The sequence below is a fragment of the Monosiga brevicollis genome, genomic scaffold (assembly GCF_000002865.3).
Source record: "Monosiga brevicollis MX1 MONBRscaffold_8 genomic scaffold, whole genome shotgun sequence".
NCBI lineage: Eukaryota > Choanoflagellata > Craspedida > Salpingoecidae > Monosiga > Monosiga brevicollis.
In genome coordinates this window covers 36,821-58,887 of record NW_001865045.1, presented here as the reverse complement: position 1 = coordinate 58,887, position 22,067 = coordinate 36,821, and the positions used below count along the sequence as shown (strand labels likewise).

General features: G+C 56.3%; 6 protein-coding genes across 6 annotated transcripts in view; 3 read left to right on the top strand and 3 right to left on the bottom strand.

Annotated features, from left to right (window-relative positions):
- MONBRDRAFT_7587 (uncharacterized protein) overlaps window positions 1–1,658 on the top strand; it is a gene marked incomplete at both ends in the record, with an annotated part of 5,137 nt that extends 3,479 nt beyond the window's left edge. Inside the window, 7 exons of the mRNA XM_001745252.1 lie at window positions 155–260; window positions 360–472; window positions 562–662; window positions 750–844; window positions 947–1,099; window positions 1,255–1,445; window positions 1,569–1,658. Of these exons, the coding sequence (XP_001745304.1) occupies window positions 155–260; window positions 360–472; window positions 562–662; window positions 750–844; window positions 947–1,099; window positions 1,255–1,445; window positions 1,569–1,658 (849 nt within the window). The remainder of the gene's footprint in view (window positions 1–154; window positions 261–359; window positions 473–561; window positions 663–749; window positions 845–946; window positions 1,100–1,254; window positions 1,446–1,568) is intronic.
- Window positions 1,659–1,946: 288 nt separating this feature from the next.
- MONBRDRAFT_7586 (uncharacterized protein) lies at window positions 1,947–2,810 on the bottom strand (the record flags this gene model as incomplete). Its single annotated transcript, XM_001745097.1, has 1 exon — window positions 1,947–2,810. The coding sequence occupies one exon, from the start codon at window positions 2,808–2,810 to the stop codon at window positions 1,947–1,949; it is 864 nt and encodes a 287-aa protein (XP_001745149.1).
- Window positions 2,811–3,640: 830 nt separating this feature from the next.
- Window positions 3,641–5,731, bottom strand: MONBRDRAFT_24779 (uncharacterized protein; the record flags this gene model as incomplete). Its single annotated transcript, XM_001745096.1, has 8 exons — window positions 3,641–3,917; window positions 4,034–4,116; window positions 4,219–4,348; window positions 4,440–4,535; window positions 4,722–4,812; window positions 4,907–5,252; window positions 5,302–5,409; window positions 5,438–5,731. 8 exons carry the CDS (start codon window positions 5,729–5,731, stop codon window positions 3,641–3,643), a joined length of 1,425 nt encoding a protein of 474 aa, XP_001745148.1.
- Window positions 5,732–7,145: 1,414 nt separating this feature from the next.
- On the top strand, window positions 7,146–16,757 carry MONBRDRAFT_24778 (uncharacterized protein; the record flags this gene model as incomplete). The annotated part of the gene is made up of 15 exons (XM_001745251.1): window positions 7,146–7,338; window positions 7,471–7,631; window positions 7,729–7,834; window positions 7,991–8,244; window positions 8,340–8,681; window positions 8,787–8,888; window positions 9,007–9,359; window positions 9,479–9,584; window positions 9,700–10,580; window positions 10,983–11,093; window positions 11,192–11,294; window positions 11,438–12,028; window positions 12,175–16,188; window positions 16,359–16,498; window positions 16,598–16,757. 15 exons carry the CDS (start codon window positions 7,146–7,148, stop codon window positions 16,755–16,757), a joined length of 7,617 nt encoding a protein of 2,538 aa, XP_001745303.1.
- A 711-nt stretch (window positions 16,758–17,468) lies between these two features.
- MONBRDRAFT_20764 (uncharacterized protein) lies at window positions 17,469–19,880 on the top strand. Its single transcript, XM_001745250.1, has 7 exons — window positions 17,469–17,484; window positions 17,681–18,133; window positions 18,238–18,480; window positions 18,611–18,682; window positions 18,776–18,885; window positions 18,989–19,117; window positions 19,231–19,880. Exons 3-7 carry the CDS (start codon window positions 18,369–18,371, stop codon window positions 19,375–19,377), a joined length of 570 nt encoding a protein of 189 aa, XP_001745302.1. The 5' UTR covers window positions 17,469–17,484; window positions 17,681–18,133; window positions 18,238–18,368; the 3' UTR covers window positions 19,378–19,880.
- A 208-nt stretch (window positions 19,881–20,088) lies between these two features.
- MONBRDRAFT_18781 (uncharacterized protein) lies at window positions 20,089–21,721 on the bottom strand. The gene is made up of 5 exons (XM_001745095.1): window positions 21,703–21,721; window positions 21,318–21,400; window positions 20,734–20,824; window positions 20,516–20,605; window positions 20,089–20,408 (listed from the first exon to the last, which is right to left on the bottom strand). Exons 2-5 carry the CDS (start codon window positions 21,396–21,398, stop codon window positions 20,230–20,232), a joined length of 441 nt encoding a protein of 146 aa, XP_001745147.1. The 5' UTR covers window positions 21,399–21,400; window positions 21,703–21,721; the 3' UTR covers window positions 20,089–20,229.
- Window positions 21,722–22,067: the final 346 nt, after the last annotated feature.

Here is a 22,067-nt window from a genome sequence, read left to right as displayed (position 1 = left end):
CTCTTCCATCGTCGCGGACAAGGGGCGACCCAAAGAAGGCAAATCTGAAGAGGGCGGGAGAGGGGGCATGTCAATTGCTGGGCGGGAGCCGATGGTTGAAATGTAACACGCTTCCCTGTATGGTGCCTGCCTTTCCGCCGTGCCGCCTCTCCAGATTGCTCTCAAGCTTGTGGGCGAGGATGGCTTTGTGGTCACCGAGGCCGGCTTTGGCGCCGACATTGGCATGGAAAAGTTTTTCGACATCAAGTGTCGCCAGAGTGGTATGTCCGGTGACAACTCATTTCGTGACAAAGCTTTTGCTTCTGAGCCTGTGAGCAAGGCATGCGCCTATCTCATGCCTCGCAACCTTGTGTGTTCAGGCCTGCAACCCAGCGCCGTGTGCCTTGTGTGCACCGTGCGTGCCTTGAAGATGCATGGCGGTGGCCCGACTGTGACCCCTGGTGCACCCCTGGCCAAGGAATACGTCGAGGAGGTAAGCCGCCAGTATCGCTCAGTCTGTCGGTCTCAGACTTTCAGGTTAGCTTCTGCTCAATGGTCCGCTTGACTTGGAACCCAACACAGAACTTGGACCTGCTGCGCGCTGGCCTGTGCAACTTGACGCGTCACATTGAGAACGTCAAGAAGTTTGGCGTGCCCGTCGTCGTGGCCATCAATGGTTTCGCGTACGCACCTGCTGCCATTTCTGCACGGTTTTCGCTTTCCTCTCTCGCTATTCCAAGCTCAGTAATTGCCTGTGCGCGCACTTGCAGCACGGACACGCAGGCCGAGGTTGAACTGATCCGTGAGGCTGCCCTGAGTGCTGGCGCAGCTGATGCCGTCTCCTGCGAGCACTGGGCCAATGGCGGTATGTGTAAATTCGCACGGCCGCAGTCGCAGCGCTCAGCAAGCCGTTCCATCATGAGTCGTGCGCGACAAGGTGCTCCGTGCTCACTGTCGGGCTGCATAGGTGCTGGTGCGGTGGGCCTGGCCGAGGCGATTGTGCGTGCCACTGACGCGCCCAGTGACTTCAAGCTGCTCTACGACCTGGACTTGTCGATTGAGGAGAAGATTGAAAAGATTTGTCAAGACATTTATCGCGCCGATGGCATTGAAATTTCTCGTATGTGCCGTTTCCGTGGACCATCGTTGCCAACAATTCAGACGGATGTTGAAGAGCAATAGGACTACGTGTGGTGTCCGTCAGCGCTTGGTCCGATGAACGAAACTGTCAAACCTCTCAACCCGCGTGCACTTTGCTGCCTGTGGTCACTTTAGCCGAGGCGCAGCGCAAGATTGCCATGTACAAGGCGCAGGGCTACGGTCACTTGCCCATCTGCATGGCCAAGACACACCTCTCGTTCTCGCACGACCCCGCTCTAAAGGGTGCACCCACGGGCTTCACGGTTCCTATCCGAGACATTCGTGCCAGTGTTGGAGCCGGCTTTTTGTATCCTCTGTGCGGCACGGTAAGTGGCACTGGCCTTCGACTCCTGTGCTGCCTGCCTCAGAAGTGCTCTGGGTGATGAGAGAAGTGCATCAAGCGCTCGCTCATGACTTGATGGGCCTGCCTCTGCATTCCTGTTCCACAGATGTCGACCATGCCTGGTCTCCCCACGCGTCCCTGCTTCTACGACGTGGACATTGACCCGGCGACCGGCGTGATTGACGGCCTCTTTTAGGCCTTTTTTTTTTTTTTTTTGTTTTGATTCTCGATGCCCTATTTCGCAGCGCTTCGGGGCATGTCGTAAATGTGACCTGTGAATTGATTGTTTCAACGTGATCCGACTCGGCCCCGCTGCCTCTTGGCAGTTGCACACAGATTCTCCCACATGGTTTGTAGAGCGGGCTCAGCCCTTCAATTGTTGCACATGGGGGGACGAAAGAGACAGGATTGATAATAACTCACATGTTAATGATATCATGCTTGTGTGCATGGGGCGGGCTGAGTGAGCTCGGCCGAGACCAATTTAGTCGAGGTTGGCGGTGGTGAGGTCAATCAGCATACCACGACAAAATGCTTGATGTGGGTCCGCAATGTCTGGTGGTAGGAGCAGATCCGGTTGCGGCCAACGCAGAGCCGCGAGGCGCGCGTCACGGGCCGCAACATAGGGTATACGTAGTACCTCGACGAAGCCGCAACGCATGAGTAGACGAGTTGAGGCTGGACTGGTGGTTTCAGCGCACGAAGCGTGAATCCCAGCGTCCCGCATGGCCCGGAGGGCTGCGAGCACCAGTGGACGAGTGAGGCCGGCCTCAAAGCTGCCAATCATGAAGGTGTGCCCAAGAGTGTTTTGGCGCAAAGCAGTAGCAGCAGCACGGCAGGCGGCATCTACTGCTGGAGAAGCGCTAAAAACAGTTGTCTCTCCAAAACCCTGGGGAGCGGCCTGGCCTGCAGCCAAACGCTCAGCTACCTGGCCACAGTCGGCCGGTTGTAGCAGCATGGCACGCAGCACATTATCAAGGCGGGTCAAAAAGTCCATGATGGGAGCCATGCCATCCCAGCCAGGAGGCAATTCGGCTGGGTCCTCGACATTGGGATCAAGCGTGCTCTGCACGCAGAATCCAACAGTGCGGCCCGTGGCAGGATCGAGGGCGACGGCTGAGTAATGCTGTGCGGCACTACTGGCCGCTTTGGCCAGGGTATCCCGAGAGAAGGCACCCATGGTGGTGAGTGATTGCTCCGAGGCCTTGGACATGGGCTCGGCCTGGGAGAAGCATGTCGTCATGAGCTGATGCACCTCGGCATGCTTCTCCTTGGGCAGGTCGGGCAAGAAGACGACGTTTCGGGTGTCGCCCGCGCGATTTCGGATTGCAACTTGTGTCGTCGCCATTTCACAGAGCCCGCTCGCGCACAGCTGATCAACAAGAAAATACCACCACGTGACCACCAGCTCCAGCAAGCCCAGTGCCTCGGCCAGCCCTGTCCCAGCGCGTCCAATCAGCCAGTCTTTCTCTCTCTCTCTCTCTCTCTCTCTCTCTCTCTCTCTCTGTTCGCGTCACGTGCGCGGGTGTCAAATGTCACCGTAACTCTTCAAGTAACACACAAGGTCGTGTTGATGAATGTGTATCTTTTGCAACGAGTGTCGCTTCCCCTTTGCACAGCAAAGGTCGGTCAACGAAGAGGTCAACGAAAGTTCACGGAGGAGGGTGAGGGAAGGTGGCGTCAGAGGCGGTAGAGATGGCTGAACGTAAGACCTGGCGGCTGCCGTTTTGAAACGAGTTTAGGATTTTTTCGCGATTTTCGAATCAATTTTTCAGGGATTTTATTGAAATTGCACAAATTGCCCGTCTGCTCGTATTAGTGGTTGAATGCGGGCACTGAGAATGTGGTATCGGTGAGATTGTCAAAAGACGCTCTCGTCTGTAAGTCCGGGCGGCCCACGGCTGGGGTTGGACGGACGCTGCTTCCAGCATGGGGTCGTGCTATGGAAATGGAAAATACTCGATATTGGGGTCCTGTTCGATTCCAGCGAACGGATTCAAAGACGTGTTGACTGTCAATTCTCTCGGCTGATTAGCAGCAAAAGCACAAAGTCGTTGACGGACAAGCAGGCCAACGTGGCAGTAAACATCTGAATCCCAACAATCCCACTCCATCCCTCAGTCTCGCAGTTGCCCAAGACACGTCAAAAGAGAGAAGAAGATACATCCTGTCGTCACTTTACTCGGGATACTCTTCAATAAAGCGAAAGACTATGCTGACGCGACACTCGTCCGTCTTCTGCTTCTCATCGCGTGTGGGCACGGGGTTTGGGAGAAGGATGGCGTGTTGCCAGTCCCACCGAGCCTCGCCGCTGAGCGAATACACATCACCCGGGTTGAGCCAAACGGCAAAGCAGTTCGTGTTGTCTGAGCGCTGCCGCATCAACAACCAGCACGGCGAACGGAGCGTTAGCGAGGTGATGCGGTCCCCGACACCATCCAGCTCCACGTTTTGTCTGCACAAAGTTTTTAAACACAAGCATGACGCAGGCATTCAGTATCGGTGCGTAACGCTCTCTCCAACGCATGAAGCAGGTCCGAGAGGAGGGAAGGGGGGGGGTTTGCCACAAACCGGTCATGTGTCTTGTCGCGGCGGTCTCGATCACAGTGTAGCTCCAAATCTTCAAAGTGCCACGAAACCTGCTGGCACAACAGCTGGGTACAGGTTCGAGGGAGGGAGAACAGTGTCCAAAAAATCGGTAGTGAGGGCGGACGATTGTTGGCACTGGAGTGACGCTGCTGCGTCTGACAGCATACCTCGGTGTGAATGACAAAGGGGTCTTGCGTTAAGAAGGCGCGACCAATGTAGTCGGATATGTCCTGGCCCGATTTGAGACGGAGTTCGAGTTTGTCAACGGTGCCGCTGGCACGCAGGGTGGCTGCGTATCTATGAGCATAAATGCCCGCCCACCAAAGAGAAAAGTGAGCTTTGGTGCCTGCTGCGTATGCCGACTATCAGTGCTGCAGCCAGTTCATACCGGCCGCCACGGAGCTGGCGTTGAGCATCGGTGCAACAGAAAACTTTGCGACTGTTGCTTCGAATGCTGGGCGTCAGCATCGACACCTTCTTTTCCCTACGATTCGGTTTGAGTGGGCATGACGAGAGCAATGCATGCATCACAACATGAAGATGTTGAATCAGGAGGGATAAAGGAGCAGAAAAAGGGCAAACGAAGAAGCGAGTGGACAGCACGGGCAAAAAAGTAACGCCTGAGCCGGGGGGTGATGAGGGAGAGCGGGGCAGAGAGTCAAGGCCGCACCACTCGATGCGACGTTGGTTAATGATGTGAAGAAGGCGTTCCTGGTCCTGTGGGTTCACGAGCTTGCGACGCAGCTCAAAGCCTTTGCAGCCTGTTTGGGACGAGGCGTAAAAAGGGAGGGAAATTGAGGGAGAAGGCAGGCCATCAGGTGGCACCGAGGGAGCAGGGCGCGGGGCACAACGGACCGTAGGGATTGAGGACGCGCAAGGGTTCTGCATCGACTTGACCGGCGACGCGCTGCGGAGTACGACCAAGGGTGATGGCGCGGACCAGCGAGCGAGCCGAGGCGCTGCGGGTTTGAGCCGGGCTGCGACGCCAAGCAGAGAGTTTGTCCATGTCTTTGCTGATTTGGCAGCCGAGGGTGCAGATGCGCATTGGGTTCCAGGTGGGATCGGAGCGCTTGTAGTTGGGTTGCTGCTCGAGCTGGGGCTGGCAATGGGTGTGAAAGATGGCCCGGCAGGAGGGACACTGGACAGTGGCAGCGTCGGCCGTGACCGTCCGCTGACAATCGAAACAAGTGGCTTTGATGCGCTAGGTGGTGGGGCACGGGACACATTGAGTTGGAGGCTGCAAGGAGAACAGGGGGCGGTTGGCACAGAGAGAGAGAGAGAGAGAGAGAGAGAGAGAGAGAGAGAGAGAGAGAGAGAGAGAGAGAGAGAGAGAGAGAGAGAGAGAGAGAGAGCAGCGGCTGTATAAGAAGCGCGGGTGTAACAAACCTTGACGGCAGGGGCTGCGCCAGCGTCTGAGCGAGCACGCATTGAGGCTGGCCTGTCTGTCTGGGTCATGATAAGGTCAGAGGAGTTGGAAGCTGCGGTCGCAGCCGCAGTAGCGGCGTGAGTGCGGAGGGCACGTTTTGGGGAGGCTTGTTGGGCTGAGAAGCAGGGCTGCTTCAGGGGCACCATGGTAGTGGGGAGACAGAGGTCGTCCCACTCGGATTGCGCATTCTCAATCAGGCGGAGGGAGGGAGTGCGCAGTCTTGTCGACCGGCGCGCTGTTGTTGTGCTGCTCATGGTGGAGGGCGGTGGGGCTGGGATGTTTGGGGGCAAGTCTGAACAGCTCTGAGCCACGGGGGGCGAGGAGACGAGGGGCCGGCGCGACGTAGGCATAGACCACGCGCTCGCGGATTTTCAACGAGCAACTCTGCAATTCACGTCGCGGTCAGGCCTCACGAAAAAAAAATGAGGGGCCAGTCGAGTGCCCCAAACCGAAAGCGCACCGAAAGCGCATCCGTGTAGGGTGCTGCGTTTTGGAATCCGTCACACTCTATGTTCGTTCACCATTACAACGTGAGAAGTGCCCACCCTGGAGGGGTGTTTGAACGCGAGGCAGACCAGGCCATCCTTGAGCTGATGACACGGATGGACCCGACCCACCCCACCCCCACACACTTACACACACACTTACGCAGAGGTCGGACAACGCCACACACACACACACTTACATACGGGAGGCGACTTGATGCAAAAAAAAAAAAAAAAAAAGGTGCGCCAGCGCCATTTGCAAGCCGGAGGTTGCATTTGTCAGACAAAATACGTCAGACTTTCTAGCCCCGCTGATGTCAGACTATTTTGTTCGTGTCGTCTTCTTGTGTGTGTCGTTTTGTACACTGTGGATTTGTGAATCTTTTGTTTCTTGTTTCTTGTTGCTCTCTGTCTCTGGTCTCTCTCTCTGTATCTCTCGTCTCTGATTCTCTCTCTAACTGTATCTCTGTCTCTATCTCTCTCTGTCTCTCTCTCTGCTGCTCGTTTTGGGACCTCTCCCTCTCCCTCTCCTCTCTCTCTCTCTCTCTTGCCGTGTGGGATGTGTGAGTTCTCTGCTGCGTGATACGGTACGTGTTGGTTGCTGGTTGCGGATGGCGGTGAGCTTTGGGGGATGGCAGCGGTGGCCGGGGGCGTTGGAGAGAGAGTTGTCGAGTTGTGGAACGAGTGATGGGGGACCAGGAGGGACCGCGTTGTGTCAAAAGGTGTAGAGTGTGCGGCTCACCTCCGGGTTTGGTTGTGGCGCTCGCTGTGCGGGTGCCGTCCTTTCTGCTCGCCCCACCCGCCGCCGTTCCAGGATAGAAGCTACCAAGGCACAGCAGTTACTGGTCTTGCCTTGCTCCCTGTCAAACGGCACACGCCATAAACCTTTGTCACGTGCTTTCCTCCACCCCCCCGCCATTTTTTTTTTTTTTTCCTTTGGGAGGGCAAGACGACATCGTTCTTATGCACCTGAGCTGAGAGCCGGCATGCCGACAGGGCGGTAGTTCAAGGGCCAAGTCCCCGCCGTACTCCCTGCTGCATCTTAACAGAGACTGAAGAAGGAGTCTTCCCCCTCTTCCTTCTTTTGAGACTCTCTATACACTCGGTCTGAAGCGGACCTTGGCCTGCTTTGACCAGCTCCGTGCCCGACAGAAAACGTACACACCGAACGTGTCCGTCAAGCATGGCCCTTTTGCGACTGGTTGAGGCGCTAGCCTTTTGCATGATATGCCTTATGGTGCCCGTGGCACGGGGCTATTGTGATTACCGGACCGTGGTCACCCTTGAGGCGAATACTCCCGTGATCGTCACCAGCAACAATCGCTCCTACTACAGCACGTACAGCCCAAAACGCTCTTGCGAGTGGTTCATCACCGGTACGTCAGACTCGGGGTACTCCCGATGCAGCACAGCACCACCACAATTGGCCAGCCAATGCAGTAAATGTTAAACGCCCTCACCTCACCTCAATACCTTTGCTTCCTCGACGTCCCATTTATTTTGCTCAGCACCCCCGGGCCTGATCGTGCAGATCGAGCCGCTAACCTTTGACACAGAATGCAGCTGGGATTACGTCACCTTTTACGACGGCCCAAATCACAGCAGCCCCGTGTTGGCGGCTGCTAGCGGCAACCAGTTTTCTGAAACTCTTCATTCCACGAGCACGACGGTCCGAATGCCTGCCTCATCTGCACGTCCCATCGCTCACATACCTTCCAACCATCGACCGCTCATGGTGATACTGAAACGCCCTTTCTATCATCTAGGCCGTGATTCACTTTTACAGTGATGCAAATTATGTTCGCCCGGGCTTTGAGCTTCAACTCTCCGCAGTCTCCCCCTCTGCCAGTAACCCCAGTCCCGCATGCGCAGGTGAGCGCTTCTGCTTCCTCTCAGCTCTGCGCCGTCCCCACTTCTTTCAGAGTATGTCGTGAGCCGCTGCCTTACGGGTCAACTGTGGCCACCTTCTCTTTCTCTGGCGTTGTTTGCAACCGTTTGCCCTCGCCATGTCTGCCTGTGCAGCCACAGATTGTGCGTGCGCCAATGTTTCGGGGGTGGCCTGCCTTGTTCACTCGGCCAGCGAGCCCAACACCTGGTTTCGGGCGGCTCAGCTTCCGCCCAGTAACATTGGTATTGGTCCCCTTAAAGCTGCGGCTGCTCCAGTTTCCAATGGGACCTACTTTTACGGTGGCTCTGATCTCACCACCGTGAGCCACCAGCTTTTGTTCGTCGCCGAAGACCTCAGCATCAACCGCTTGCCCAGCGCAAACCTGTCTCTCCCCGTATGTTATTGTGTCATTGGCGTTGACATCTGCCCAAGTGGAGTTATCATCGCGTTCAACTCACCGCATCACTCACCCCTCTTCCATCCCTTCAGGGAGCACGACGATACAGCCATGCCATGGCACAACTGAACAGTGTTCTTGTTGCGCATGGCGGATACGATGCGGTGACACCGTCAGCCACCTCGATGCGCGAGGATGCCATCGCCTTTGATCTGAACCGCCACGCGTGGATCAGCCTGCCCATCTTGGGCGCGCAAACAGGCGCTTTGGTCGGACACACCATGACGTCCGTTGGTTACGGGCAGGCCATCGTGATTGGTGGCCGCGGCCTTGACAAGGTCTTCAACCCCTGGATCTACCGCCTTGAACTGCAGGATAACCACACCTTGACTTCCACCCGCCTCTTGCCGGCCGGCCAGACCCTCAACCTGCGTGTGAGTCGGCCATCACCAGCCTTTTGGTGCCCATCTTTACTTTACACCCTACCGCTCGTGGCTTGGTGTTATTCACAAGAGACCCCAACCTGTCAACCCGTGTAGGTATCAGAGCATAGCGCAACCTGGTATGAACCACATGGCGTCATTTACATCTTTGGTGGATATCGCGAGACCGGTCCCAGCACAACCAGCAAATCAAATTTGGTATGCACGTCCGTCCCCTTCTTGGTCTGCGGTTCTGTTCAAGCTCTCGGCAGGGCTTTTGCTACCACTGTTCCTCACTACTTGCCTTGCCTTGCCTTGCCACCCCATCATTATCCAGCTCTACGGTTACAACGTGGAGCAAAACTACTTGTTCCTGGTGAAGCCTCGCAATGCCTTTATCCCATCACCACGGGCCTTCCACAGGTATTGCCGCACCCGCCCCCCGAGGCGCAGCGTCGGGTTCATTCAACCGGCAAACACAGCGTTCAACCACACGTCTCACCACATCATGTTTGTGGCGGTCCTCGGCGCGGCATACCGCCCCTTGCTCTGCAGTGCGGTGCTGATGGGATACGCCATCGTTTTTCATGGCGGTCAAATTCACTCTCACAATCAAGACGAGACGTGTTATGCCGATGACGTTCTTGTTTTCCACCTTGATTGCCAAACCTATGAGGAGCTCATCTTCAGGTCTGCCGACGCTGTCTTGAAGCCCAAGAATGCTCAAATCGCCGCCGACCTTCAGATCTCCTCTTCTCACTCGTGAACCTCGGCTTTCTTGTTCTTGAATGCTCGCACATGCCGCGTAGTGCGGACGGGCGCGAAGGAAGTCGGTTTGCACACAACCTCATGGCTGCAGGTAGCCACCTTGTGGCCGTTGGTGGTTTTCGCGGCATTGCCGTTCAAGATATGCTTGTGAGTGCCCCAAGCAATACCAGTGCTGCGCCCGCGCACCCTTCTCCTTGCGTGCTCGTCAAACATGACAAAATGTTTGCCTTACACTTGGACTGTATGGTACCTGGTGTCACAGACGGTCATGCCAGAGCTGTCTCAGTGTGCTCCGCAAGAACCAAGCACGTGCGTGGCCACGCCTGACTGTCAACTTTGCGTGAGTCCCATTCCCACCACAACTACCACGGTAACCACGACCCCAGCGCCCACAACTACGCCCGATGAGTCCACCGCGACGACGCTGTTTGCCAATTCTTCCTCAACCGCGTTGAGCACTTCCTCTTCGGAGCTCTTCTCCACCTCCACCCCGACAACCATGGCCATGACGACCACGCCCACCCCAAGCAACTTTGTGTGCATCGAGGCTGGTGAGCTACCCAGCGCCGCTGGTGCTGAATGCTATGATTCCCTTTGCCTGGCGGCGTGTACCGCTCGGACCACTTGTGGCGATTGCACGGCGCAGGCTTCCTGCGTCTGGCGAGGTTCGACCTCAAAGTGTTTGAGCGTGGCGCAAGCTGGTACTTTGACGGCTGATGATGCACGCAATGCCACGCAATGCATACGCACGGTGGCCACCGCCACGGGTGTGCTCGAGTTGTCCTTTGGAACCACCATCCTCGGCAGCATTTGGTCCAACTACGAAGCCATGGCCCTATTGCCGAGCATCACAGCTGATGCAGCACAGACGGCACCAGGACTTGTGTATGCAGCCTCTTTTTCTCTCGCAACCGCTACAAATGTCACCCTTGCATCCCGTTTTCATGCGGGGGGCACCTTTCGCATTTACGCGGACAGCCTATCTTGGCTGGCTTTGTCAGCCTCCAATCTCAACAACGCACTGCACCCGCCCACCAAGTTGCCGACTGCCAGCACCATTTACACCCAAACCTCGCTTGCAGCGGGAAGCTACAAGATGTTAATTGTCTTGACCACAGACGAGTTGACGCCAGCCTCGGCCTGGTACGAGGACGCATCTGGGGGCACCCAAATACCACAGCCTTTGGGCGCCCGAACATTTGCTCTTCGGACCGCCTCTGGCTCGTCCGTAGTTCTGCAGCCACCCATGAGTGCCGACTGCAGTGCCATGTCCGATGCGTGTGGCATATGCACGCTCTTTTCCAACTGCATGTTTGTCTTGGGCGAGGGCTGCCGTACGCGCAATACCTCGAGCTCGGCAAGCCTCGGACTGGTCGCCGCCACCAACCCAGCGCAATGTTGGAGTTGTTCCGCCCTCCGCACATGTGACGCGTGCCACGCTTACCCAGGTTGTGCGTGGGAAAACGGAGCGTGCGCGCTGACTACGAGCAATGAGACTCGCACTACGTGTCCGACGCCCTGTGCGCTGCGAACAAACTGCACCAGCTGCTTTGCAGATTCCTTTGGCAACAGCAACTGTGGCTGGTGTGAATCCACGGGAACCTGCTTTGACTTTGGTCCCTACACGGCGAGCCAGGCTTTTGGGCAGTGTAGCAGGTTGGTGCTGCTGTGCTCGCCCTAGCTCGTCAGTTGGACAATGGTGTATTGTGCATGGTGGCTCATCCGTTTGTGCGCGTGCTTGTCGGTGATCACAGTTGGGACTATGGCTACAGTGCTGCGCCTTGCGGTGGCTGCCAGCAGCATGCAACCTGTGACGCATGTATGAAAGGGTTTGGCTGTGGCTGGCTGGGCAACGAGGTAAGTCTTATTGTAATGACCGTGGCACACCACATGCTTGCAAGGAGGAATTTTGAGGAGCAAGTTTGAGGAGCAAGTTCAGGTAGCTTTGGAAGGGCTCCCGTCAACGGCTGAACACTTGCACATTGCCTCGTTTTGTGTAGACGGAGTTTGGTGCTTGTCGCGCCGGCGATGTGACGGCCGTAGCAGAAGATATAGAGGCAGACGTGGGTGAGGATTGGTTCTACACGGGCTGTCCACCGGAGAATGAGTGCCTAATGAATACATCAGACTGTTCGACGCACGCCGTGTGCGTGGACGAGGAGCTGGGTTACAGCTGTCCATGTGAAGCGGGGTACGACGTGGATCACAGCCAGGATAGCCGATATTTTGGGCGCAGCTCGAATCCCTGCCTACCACAGTGCGACACTGTCACCTGCGTGCACGGCTCGTGCGCTGCCCCAGAGACATGCGGTTGTGATCTGGGCTGGACGGGTACCAACTGCACGCTAGACTGTGGTTGCAACTTTAATGGGGTCTGCACTGGCAATGTCGAAGCGCCATGTGAGTGCGAGCGCAACACCATGGGCACGCGCTGCGACACCTGCCTGCCCGGCTATTTTGGCAATGCCACGGCTGAGGGGTGCCAACCGTGTGACTGCAACGGCCATGGCGATCCGCGTTTTGATCTGTGCGATCCCAACACCGGCGTCTGCTACTGTCGTCACTACACGCAGGGCGATCACTGCAACCAGGTGCGCTCAGCGTCCCCCCTGTATTGTGTATGCGCGCGTGTGCGTTTGCGTGGATGTGTGTGGTCGTTGCTAGTCTGGTGCTTTTGGCCTGCCATCTTCTCATTCCTCGCTTTCCCTATGCTCTTTGGGGTCACTTGCTATCCTAGTGCATGAATGGGTTCTATGGTGAGCCGAGCAACGGGGGAGTATGCTACTCTGCGTGTGGGCATGGTGCAACCACGTCGAGCGAGCAGCGTGTTGAGCTGACTGAACACTTTGGCGGGTTCGGAACTCAGCGATACGGGGGTAGCGCGGGTCACGCCGACGACCTCAACTGCATCTGGGCCATTCGTGCAGGCAGCGCAACAGCACGCGTTACCTTTTTCTTGAGCGACTTTGAGACGGAGTGCAGCTTTGACTATGTTCACATTTTTGAAGGAAGCGAGCTGCCCTCTCCCCAATCTGCAGGCTCGCGACTGCTGGCCGCACTGTCGGGCAGCCAGCCCATGCGCTCGTTCACCACCACCAGCGGCTACCTGCTGGCTGTCTTTTATGCCGATAACAACTATGGCGAGCGTGGCTTCAACATCAGTTACAGCATCCAACCGACTGAGCCTGAGTGGGTGGCGTGTCCCAATGACTGTGGCGCACGGGGGCCATGCCTCAATGGTACCTGCTTGTGTCGACCGGGTTGGACTGGTGATGACTGTTCGCGCGTCGACTGCCGCGTGCAGGATGCCGCCTGCTCGGGACGAGGCACCTGCGGCGAGGCGGATGGCCACTGTGACTGCGAGGTGGGCTACAGCGGTGACCTTTGCCAAGACGTCACAGCTTACGCGTGGCAAGACTTGACAACAGATTCCTTACCACCGCTGTCTGGGCACTCGGTCACGCTCTATCAGAGCTCGCGCCTGTACCTTTTTGGTGGCTATGACCTGGACACGTATCACAGCGACGTGTATGTGTACATCTTGGGCAACCCGCGCTGGGTCCGGGAGAACGTTGATACCTCTGGTGGCCAACCGGCGGGGCGGCACCTGCACACGGCCGTCATGCGCACCTCCGGAGGAGTGCCCGCACTGACAATCTTTGGCGGTGCAGTGGGTAATGGCCAGGTCACAAATGATGTGTGGACGTGGAATCTGCAGACCAAAATCTGGACGAACCGCACAACAACGGGTGCCATACCTCAGCCTGTAGCTGGGCACTGCTCCGCACTGGTCGGCAACCTTATGTACGTGTACGGCGGCGCAAGCGACGCAATGGGCCTGCACGGTATGTTGTACACCCTGAACCTGGACACGTGGGTCTGGTCGCGGCCATCCAGCTCCCCGGTGGTGCACCCGCCGGCTGTCTTTGGTGCCACACTGACATATGACAGCGTCAACCTACGCCTGTTGCTGAGTGGAGGCCAAGAGGAGTCAGTGCTGCGTACCACAAACAGCTTTTATCACAGCTTGACACGCTCCAGCAACTTTTTTGAGTGGTCGCTCCGCGGTGGTCAGACGGGTTGGCATGCGTTATCGCGCAGTGCGCCTTTTTGCAGCCCTTCCACTGACTGCCTGGCCCGATCGGGCCATGCTACGTTCATTCACGAGGACTTGATGTACAACTTTGGTGGGAACACCTTTGAACACAACGTCGACACGGGGTGTCAAACGGACGACCTCCAAGCCTACCATTTGGAATGCGATGCATGGATTCCCCTGCCGACCGAGCTCAACGGCCGCACCAGCGATGGGCTGGGCCGCGTGTTCCACCGCGTGGTCGCCTTGAATGAGCAGGCATACGGCGTGGGTGGGTTTACCGGTGCTCCCTCGCGCTGGACGGCTGCACGGACCTTGTACAGTGCAAGCGAATTGTGTCCACTGTACACGGACCGTAGCACGTGCATGGATAATTTTAACTGTGCTTGGAACGCGACGGCCGCGACCTGTGACCCTTTGCCCGCTGCCAACTGTTCACGAGCGGCTTTGAGCTGCTCCGCTCGGCCTTCGTTTGTCCTCACCACCTATCAGTTCTGCACGGCTTGCCTGGAGGATGATGGGTGTCACTTTTGCGTGTCCAGCAGTGGGATTTTCTCGTGCTCGTCTTCCGCGTGCAGCGCTTCAGCCACCACGGTGAGCCGGGAGCACCCGTACTGTAGCTCATGTCGCGGCTATTCTTCGTGCTTTGACTGTGCAAGCAACGGGTGCGTGTGGAGCCCCGAGGTGTCCCTGTGCACGGATTCCGCCTATGGCTCTTCAACAGCCGTGACAACGACGGCAGAGTGTCCGGCCATGTGCGACTACGACTCGTGTGGTGACTGCGAGGCTGCCAGCGGTTGCTTGTGGTGTGAGGGTGAAGGTCGTTGCTTGAATGACTTGAGCTATGTGGCAGAGCAATCACTCGGCCAGTGCTTTCGGTATGGCGACTTGAATGGCAACGCATGTCGGAATACCGAGTGCGCTGACTACGGCGACTGCGACTCGTGCCTTGACGACATTCGGTGTGGCTGGTGCGCGGCCAACGCATCAGTTGGCGTGTGCAGCGCGGGGGCACCGGGAGGTGCCGCCGAAGCACCACCAGCGACAGGCACGACCACGACAACGCCGCCGACGCCTGTGGCTTCAACTGCACCGGGGCTCAGTACGACACCAGCTGACGTGGCATGGGGCAGTGCCACCGACGTGGAGGCCACGTGTGGCATGCTGGACGTCTTTACGCTGCCCGTACCTGTGCCTGAGTTTGAGGCCCAAGCCACCGGGGCTGGTGGCGCGGGCAGAAACGGGACCGGCTGGTATTTCTTCCATTGCGCTGACGTGGACGAGTGTGCGCTCAACACGTCGGCATGCCGCGCTCCCAGCGTGTGTGTTAACGAGGATCCGGCAGTGGTCATTGGCTCAATGGGGTATCGGTGTGAATGCCCGGCCAACTACACGACCTCAGCGGATCGCCTCGGCTGTGAGGCCGTGTGCGAAACCAACGGGTGCGTGTACGGTGACTGTGTGGCTCCCGATACGTGCCGCTGTCATGCGGGGTGGTACGGGGTCAATTGCAGCCAGGACTGCGGCTGCAATGGACACTGCACCTGCACCTCACCCACCAATCGGTCGGCGTGTCTGGACAACACGGTGGGTGATACGTGTGACGAGTGCATGGAGGGCTTTCACGGCACACCCACCAATAATGGCACATGCGAGGCCTGTAGCTCCGTCTGTAACGGGCAGTCGACAACGTGCCGCACATCGGTGGTGGCTGGTGCGGCCGTGTGCCAGGACTGTGCGTATCCCACCACGGGGTCGTACTGTGAAGAATGTATGAGCGGTTTCTTCATCGATCCCGACATTTTGGTGGCGGCACATGCCGCAGACATGGATCCTACTGAATATGTGCTCAGCAACGCATCGGTACCCATGAGCTGCGTACCGTGCGACTGCAACGGGCACGCTTCGACGTGTGATGCCGTTGACGGCACCGACTGTCCGTGTGCGGACAACACGGAAACCGACTTGACGGACTGTGATGAGGACAGCTACGGGAGCTGCTGGCATGTGCAGTGTGCGTCGTGTGTGAGCTATATTTCCGTTGGTGATGTCACCTTGACGTTGAACGGCGACCCCACAGATGGACGTTTTTGCTACACGCTACCTAGTTCGGGCATGGTGACGTCAGTCCGCCTACCGGCACAGACGATGCTGCAGTTTGCCGTCATCCCCACCTTTACCAACGTTGACATTCGTGTGGTGGTGGACAAGGACGTAGCGGATCCAGGCAACCTGGAGGTGAGGATCTTTGATACCATCAATGTATCGACGGGCAACGTGACGTACAAGACATACGTGCCGTTGGATGGCATGGCGAGCGGGGTGCGACGAGCGACGGCAAGAGCGGCCCCACCCGCGTCCTCACCGGTGCTGGATGGGACGGTTCGCGACCGCCACACGTTCATCTTGGGCAGCAAGCAGCACGATTTTCAGCAGGAGCGCTTCTATGTGTTTGTCATCAACCCGGAGACTGCGTCGGCCATCGATGTGCAGTTTTTCTATGTGCAGCCCGTGGTCTCGATCAATCTGTTTGTGTTCTTCAGTGTGTTCTTCAGCGCCTTTTACCTGTTCCTGGCAGCCCTCGTGATTGTGGCATACTTTAAGCGTCGCGTGGACGAGCGCCGCGTTCAGCAGCAGGAGCAAGTTCAGATGGAGGTACGTGTGTATTTGTGCGTCGGGGTGGTGCCTTTTTATTTTTATTTTTGCTCGTTTGGGCTTTGGGGGGTGACAATCACATGTGCTTGGAGTGGTTTTGAGCCGATGCCGAGCGCCGCTGTCTACAATGACAACCTCTATTGTCCCTTTTGCATCTGAATTTTCCACAGGAACTGGCGAATCGACCCATGGCGGCAGTGAGTCTGCTTTTGGAGCCGCCCGTGGTCAGTGGTACGGCTGCCATTCGAGTCGTTGAGGCCATCTCTCGGAAAAAGTTGCTTTGCGGTCCAATTGCGATCCAGCCCCTAAGGTACACATCCAGCCTTTTTTTTTTATTTCGAGTTAGGGCTCGTTTAAATTCGTGAGCCAGCGCTGACTGTTTCGTGAAATGGGGGTGTCTCTCTCGCAGAAGTCATGGTGGCAAGGACCGCATTACGACGTACCTAGTGGAGCTGCCTTCTGATTCGCACCATCGTAGCTTGGTCCTGGGTGTTACACGGGATTCGACAGAGCCACCCGCGGCGGGCGGCAAGCGGCGGCGCCGCATGATTGCCACAACCGCCGTCTAAGCGATAGCTCTCTTATGGGAAAGTGTTTTAATTTTTTTTTTGTCTAGTTTTCTTTTGGGGTTGCTTTTACTCTGACTGCTCATGCGGCAGATTCCAGAGAATCCGCTGCTGTGCGCTTTGGCCGGGCTCGCTTGAGCCGTGCTTAGACCCTTTCTCCTTATTCTTATTTGATCTCGATGGGTCATTTCTTGCTTTGATTCCTTCTGGCGCGCATCCTTTTTCCTGTCTCTGTTTCACTTTGCCTTTGATCGCTCCATCAATCTAGCTTTTTTTGACGGCAACCAGTCGTGTCACGGGAACCGAAAGGCAGACGAGCCGCGAGCTCATCCCAATAATAATAAAGAAAGGACTTGAATCTGCTTTCAGGCAAGCCCTGACCAAATCCTAAGCCACAAACACACACACAAACACGAACACACACAGGCAGAGCTTTGCTACCAACTGTGAACCACCCGGCAGAACAAGACCACCTTACCAAATGTAATGGCAGACTGGACCGCCCCCTTTCCCAACCAAAAGAACAAAAGCCTGCCAAGAAGAACAAAAGAAAAGAACAAAGAGAGAGAGAGAGAGAGGAGAGAGAGAGAAAACAAAAAGAGAGCAAAACACCAATTCCCTGTTGCTGTTCTGAAACCTCCGCCCCCTGTCTCGTTGTGTCCCTTGGTCTTTCTCTCTCTCTCTTTCTGTGCTCTGGCGTTTTTTTTTGTTGGTCTGGGGACCAGAGGAGGTGTGTGGTCGCTCGCTTTGCCCGGTTTGAGGTCGTGCTCTCGTGCTCTCCGGCTCTACTTTGCGGCGTGACTGTGTGTGGGAACTGGTGGCGTTGACACGTCTTGTCAGAGGATTGATCTCGCTTCGTTGGCCTTGGCACCTCTTACGGTCCCGCTCGATTTGTGTGTTTGCTCGTCGCCCGTCGCTACCACTAGGCAGTCAGTCGTACAGTGCAGTGCGGCTCGGCTCTCGTCTTCGCGGCGCAGATCCTCAAGCAGGCGCGGCATCGAGTGCCCGTACACGCTTGTCGTTTGCCAAGACTTATCTTGACGTTGTGTGTCCACACGCCTCGCAACCTCCCATCTCCACCGCCATTTTCGACCAACCCATTCCGCACACCGTGGCAGGCTGTTGTTCCGTGGGGAGCACTGCCGTCGTTGAGATTTTTGCTCGCCCGCCTCCTCCGGAGCACCTTATCCTTGGCCTTGGGTGCTTCTCGCCTCACCAACGCAATCAACTGGCACTGCCGTTGGGTTTGCGGATTGAAGACCATCACCTCGTGTGATTGCATGCAAACTCCAAGGCAAACCTTGCTCCGCCTTTCTCGTTGACGCCCTGGCTCGACATCTTTGAACAAAGTGCTTCCCGTGCGTGTGTGAGACGCAGTGGTGAGTCGTTTTCTCGTGAAGATCGACAGTTTGAAACGTGTTGGCTTGAGGCAGGCCCTTCTCATCTCATTCTGGCTGTGAATTGCATTGCATTCCCAAATTAGGCCAGGTTCAACCGCACGTTCCCTTTCACGTTGCGCCTTGAATCTCCGTCTTGCGCCCTCGTGCGGCCTCTTCCCTTCTTTAGCACACGAGGAACGCTTCCCTGCCGCTTGTCAATCATTCCACTTTGAACATGGCCTCTATTGCACGAAAACTTGTTTGCATCGGCGATGGTGCCGCGGGCAAGACCTGCCTCCTCATCGTCTTTGCCAACAAGGAGTTCCCCGATAAGTACATCCCCACCGGTAGGTTGATGTTCTTCGTTGCACCCTTGCACCCTTACAGCCCCGCAATCCGAACATCGCAATCCGAACATCGCGACCCCGCGCCTCATGCCCACTGATACCGGAATCGACCGCATCTGGTGCTATTCAGTCTTTGAAAACTATGTGGCCTCAATCCAGCGCGACGACACGACCGTCGAGCTTGCGCTCTGGGACACTGCCGGTGCGTTTTGAACTGACACGTACTTTGCTCAGGATGGCCATGCTTGGCGCACAATCTCATCTTGCCTCTACGGTTGCCTCGCTACTTTTGCAGGCCAGGAAGACTACTCGCACATCCGGCCGCTGAGCTATCAGGATGCGCACGTCTTCCTCATCTGTTTTGCGGTCGATAACCGCGACAGCTTTGAAAATGTAGAGGCAAAGGTATGTTTGGGGTTTTTTTTCTGGCTTGGCGAGCGAGGCGGCTCATGCCCATGCCTTTCTCTCACACCCTGGTGGTCACCTTGGTCATTGCGCACGCAAATAGTGGGTGCCAGAGATGCGCCACTACTGCGCCAATGTGCCGTACGTCATTGTAGGCTGCAAATCAGATCTGCGTCAAGACACGGCCAAGGCCGCCAACGCCGTATCGCAACAGGAGGTGCGTTCCCTCCACGTTTTGCTGGCCATGCCTCAAAACCCGCCCCGTGGTGTGCTTTCGCTCGGCGATTTGTCACGCTCATCGCTCATCCTCGCGTCGTCACCATCCATATGCCGGGGGCCATGCAGGCAACCGCCATGGCACAGAAAGTAGGGGCTTTGGCATACATTGAGTGTAGCGCAAAGAACAACGACAACATTGAGGCGGTCTTTGAACGGGCAGCTGATGCGGCTCTAACCACCAAGAGCAGCTCAGGCTGCTGTGTTGTTCTCTAGTGCCGTGATGTCTTTGTACAACAGAGCTAGTTTCCAGCGACAACCTGACCGGGTTTGAGCCAGTTCTCGTCGAGCATGACACCTCTGGTCATGCTTTGAAAGCCTGTCCTTCCCCTCCCCAACCCCATGGTCTACTCCCGGGGCGTTTTTGTGCGTACTTGTCCTTCGTTGTTGCTGGCTTTGGTGCGCGCGCCTCCTCAGCAGCTCTCTCCTTTCATTCTCGAGGGTGTAGATCGCACCTGTCATATGCATTTCTTTTGGCCAAACCTTTTCATTTCTTGCTCATGATCAGATTGCTTTTTTTTTTTTTTTGTTTCCCCTTTCGTCGCCCTGTTTTCATCCATTCTCGGTTCGCCTGTGTCTTGTCTGGGTCGTGGATGCCCTACCTTGTCCGTATGCATTTGTGTCTTTCTTATCCCTTCTCTTCTTCCCTGATTTGCATGGCCCTTGTCTCAGAAACTGGTGTTCATGAATGGAAAATAACAAATCCAAAAAATAAAATGATTGTGCCATCCGAACCCGACACGTCCATCCCACGCACACATGCATGCTTGCCTAGCACCCTTGACCTTGTTAAGCGCGAACAATACAAGTCGAGTGTGGGGCTAGCAAAGAAATTGCCAAAGCCATCTCAAGCTTCATGCCTGATGCTGCACTTTGAAGGCTGGCATCACTTTGTCTCTTTTGATGGGTGTATTGACATCAAGCGAGTTCAGTGTCAAGAATGTGGATTCAGCATTGTCATGGAGTGAAAGAGAAGTCAGAGGCTATGGAGCGAGAGAAAGGGCAAGACACGATGGCGAACAGAGAGAAGTAGACGCCATCGATTTGAAGACGCCGCCTTTTATCCATTTATTCTTCGGCCTCGAACGCGCCGGCAACGTCCTGGGCGATACGGTCCAGATCACGCTGGCCAGTGCGGGTCAGCTTGCGGCCACCATCCTCGGCCTTCTCAACGACCTTGATAGCCTCGAGGCCCTGAAGGGCCTTGCGGATGATCGAGCCGGAGGCACGCTCAAACCTGCTGGGGCCTGCATCACACATTAAAACATGGTCAACTCAAAGCATGGGCGTGGGCATGGACACGTCGGTTGCTGACATAAAATAAAATGAAATAAAATAAGAGCGACACACTTACGGTTGCCACGGGGCTTGGAGCCACCGTACACACGGCGGAGGGCACCAATACCGACACCACCGCGGACGTACAAGTGACGGGCAAGGGCGGCTGCGAAAAAGGTAACCGTAAAACGACAAATGACAACATAGGCGTGAGATTGAAGGCAAAACGGAGCTGAGCAATGACCACAGCAACGAACAAACGGCAAAACATGGATTGAAAGAGCTGGACCGTACCGCAGCGAACGTAGAACCAATCGTCGTTGTAGGGAGCCAGCTCCTTGGCGGTGCTGGTCTTGACGAGGTCGACCCAGCTGGGCACGGGGATCTAGAGGCAATGAGTAAAACAGCAAGAGTGAGGAAGAAGCCAAGAGATTGTCCACCATCACCCCGTGTGTTAAAAAAAAAAGGAGGAAGCGTGTTGCAGCGGTGGTGGCGAGATGCGATGTGAATCACTGTTACTCAAGATACGTGAGAATAGCAAGCAAATCCGGTCGGACAAGCAGTGGGTTCCTGAAGCTTCAAATCAGCTTTGCGCCAACCAAAGAGCGTGGTCCAATTTGAGCCGGAACACCCACCACCTGTGCCTTCCGTCAAAGCCAAGCTGCCCAACACGCAACGCAGAGGGCGGTGCCTTTCACAGTTTCACATCGCATCACGCCACCTCGAGCGCGCATGGCTGTGGATATTGCATCTTTGTATCGACTGCCACCATTTCCATGGAGCGTATGACAAGGGGAGCGTGTTGTGGCACTCCATGTGACGAGCTGGCAAGGGACGGGTCACATGCTCATGTGCCTTTTTTGAGACGCGGAACACACCTTGCCCTGACGCTTGAGCAGCGCCGCGTAGGCAGCGATCAGCTGATCAGCGGGCACATCCTTGACGGTGACGCACGCCATGGCTACGCAGAACATCGACGCGAGGCAGGGAGAAAGAGAAGAGAGAGAGAGAGAGAGAGAGAGAAGCAGACAAATCGCACGTTCGTGAGCACCGAGCCCGAAAGATGCACAGAGGGTGTAAACCGGCCCCATGGCGCTCAAAGAGCCACCAAGACGGCATACAGGAAGAGCGCACGGAGAAGAAGCATGGCAGCTGGAGTGCTGGGCTGCCGCCACAATTCAGAGGCACGCCGGCGCGCAGCTCAACGGCCGGAGAGCCAGGGCGAGCGCGACGAGCAGACACGACCGGGCAAGGCCAACAGACCTGGATGTGACTTGCGCGGGCACAAAAAAAGTGCCGTGAGGTTCAAACCTCGTGGATAGTGGATGACAACTGGTAGCCCAAAATGTCAGACTGCTCACTTTTTTACACCAGTCAATTTGTCGACGACTTTTGGCGGGAGTTAAGAGAGAGAGAGAGAGAGAGAGTGAATGAAGAGAGAGAGAGAGAGAGGATAGAGAGAGAGAGAGAGAGAGAGAGAGACAGAGGGAGACAGAGACAGAGAGAGAGAGAGAGAGAGAGAGAGAGAGAGAGAGAGAGAGAGAGAGAGAGAGAGAGAGAGAGAGAGAGAGAGAGAGAGAGAGAGAGAGAGAGAGAGAGAGAGAGAGAGAGAGAGAGAGAGAGAGACA

What these genes read in the sequence shown, in the direction of transcription:
- MONBRDRAFT_18781 (XM_001745095.1), bottom strand. Translation starts at nt 21,398, where the DNA reads ATGGCGTGCGTCACCGTCAAGGATGTGCCCGCTGATCAGCTGATCGCT. An exon ending in TTGGTTCTACGTTCGCTGCG is followed by an intron (nt 20,606 to 20,733) that starts GTACGGTCCAGC and finishes CCTTTTTCGCAG; the next exon opens with CCGCCCTTGCCCGTCACTTG. An exon ending in CTCCAAGCCCCGTGGCAACC is followed by an intron (nt 20,409 to 20,515) that starts GTAAGTGTGTCG and finishes TGTGTGATGCAG; the next exon opens with GCCCCAGCAGGTTTGAGCGT.
- MONBRDRAFT_20764 (XM_001745250.1), top strand. Translation starts at nt 18,369, where the DNA reads ATGGCCTCTATTGCACGAAAACTTGTTTGCATCGGCGATGGTGCCGCG. An exon ending in TGCGCTCTGGGACACTGCCG is followed by an intron (nt 18,683 to 18,775) that starts GTGCGTTTTGAA and finishes CTACTTTTGCAG; the next exon opens with GCCAGGAAGACTACTCGCAC. An exon ending in AGGAGGTGCGTTCCCTCCAC is followed by an intron (nt 19,118 to 19,230) that starts GTTTTGCTGGCC and finishes GGGGCCATGCAG; the next exon opens with GCAACCGCCATGGCACAGAA.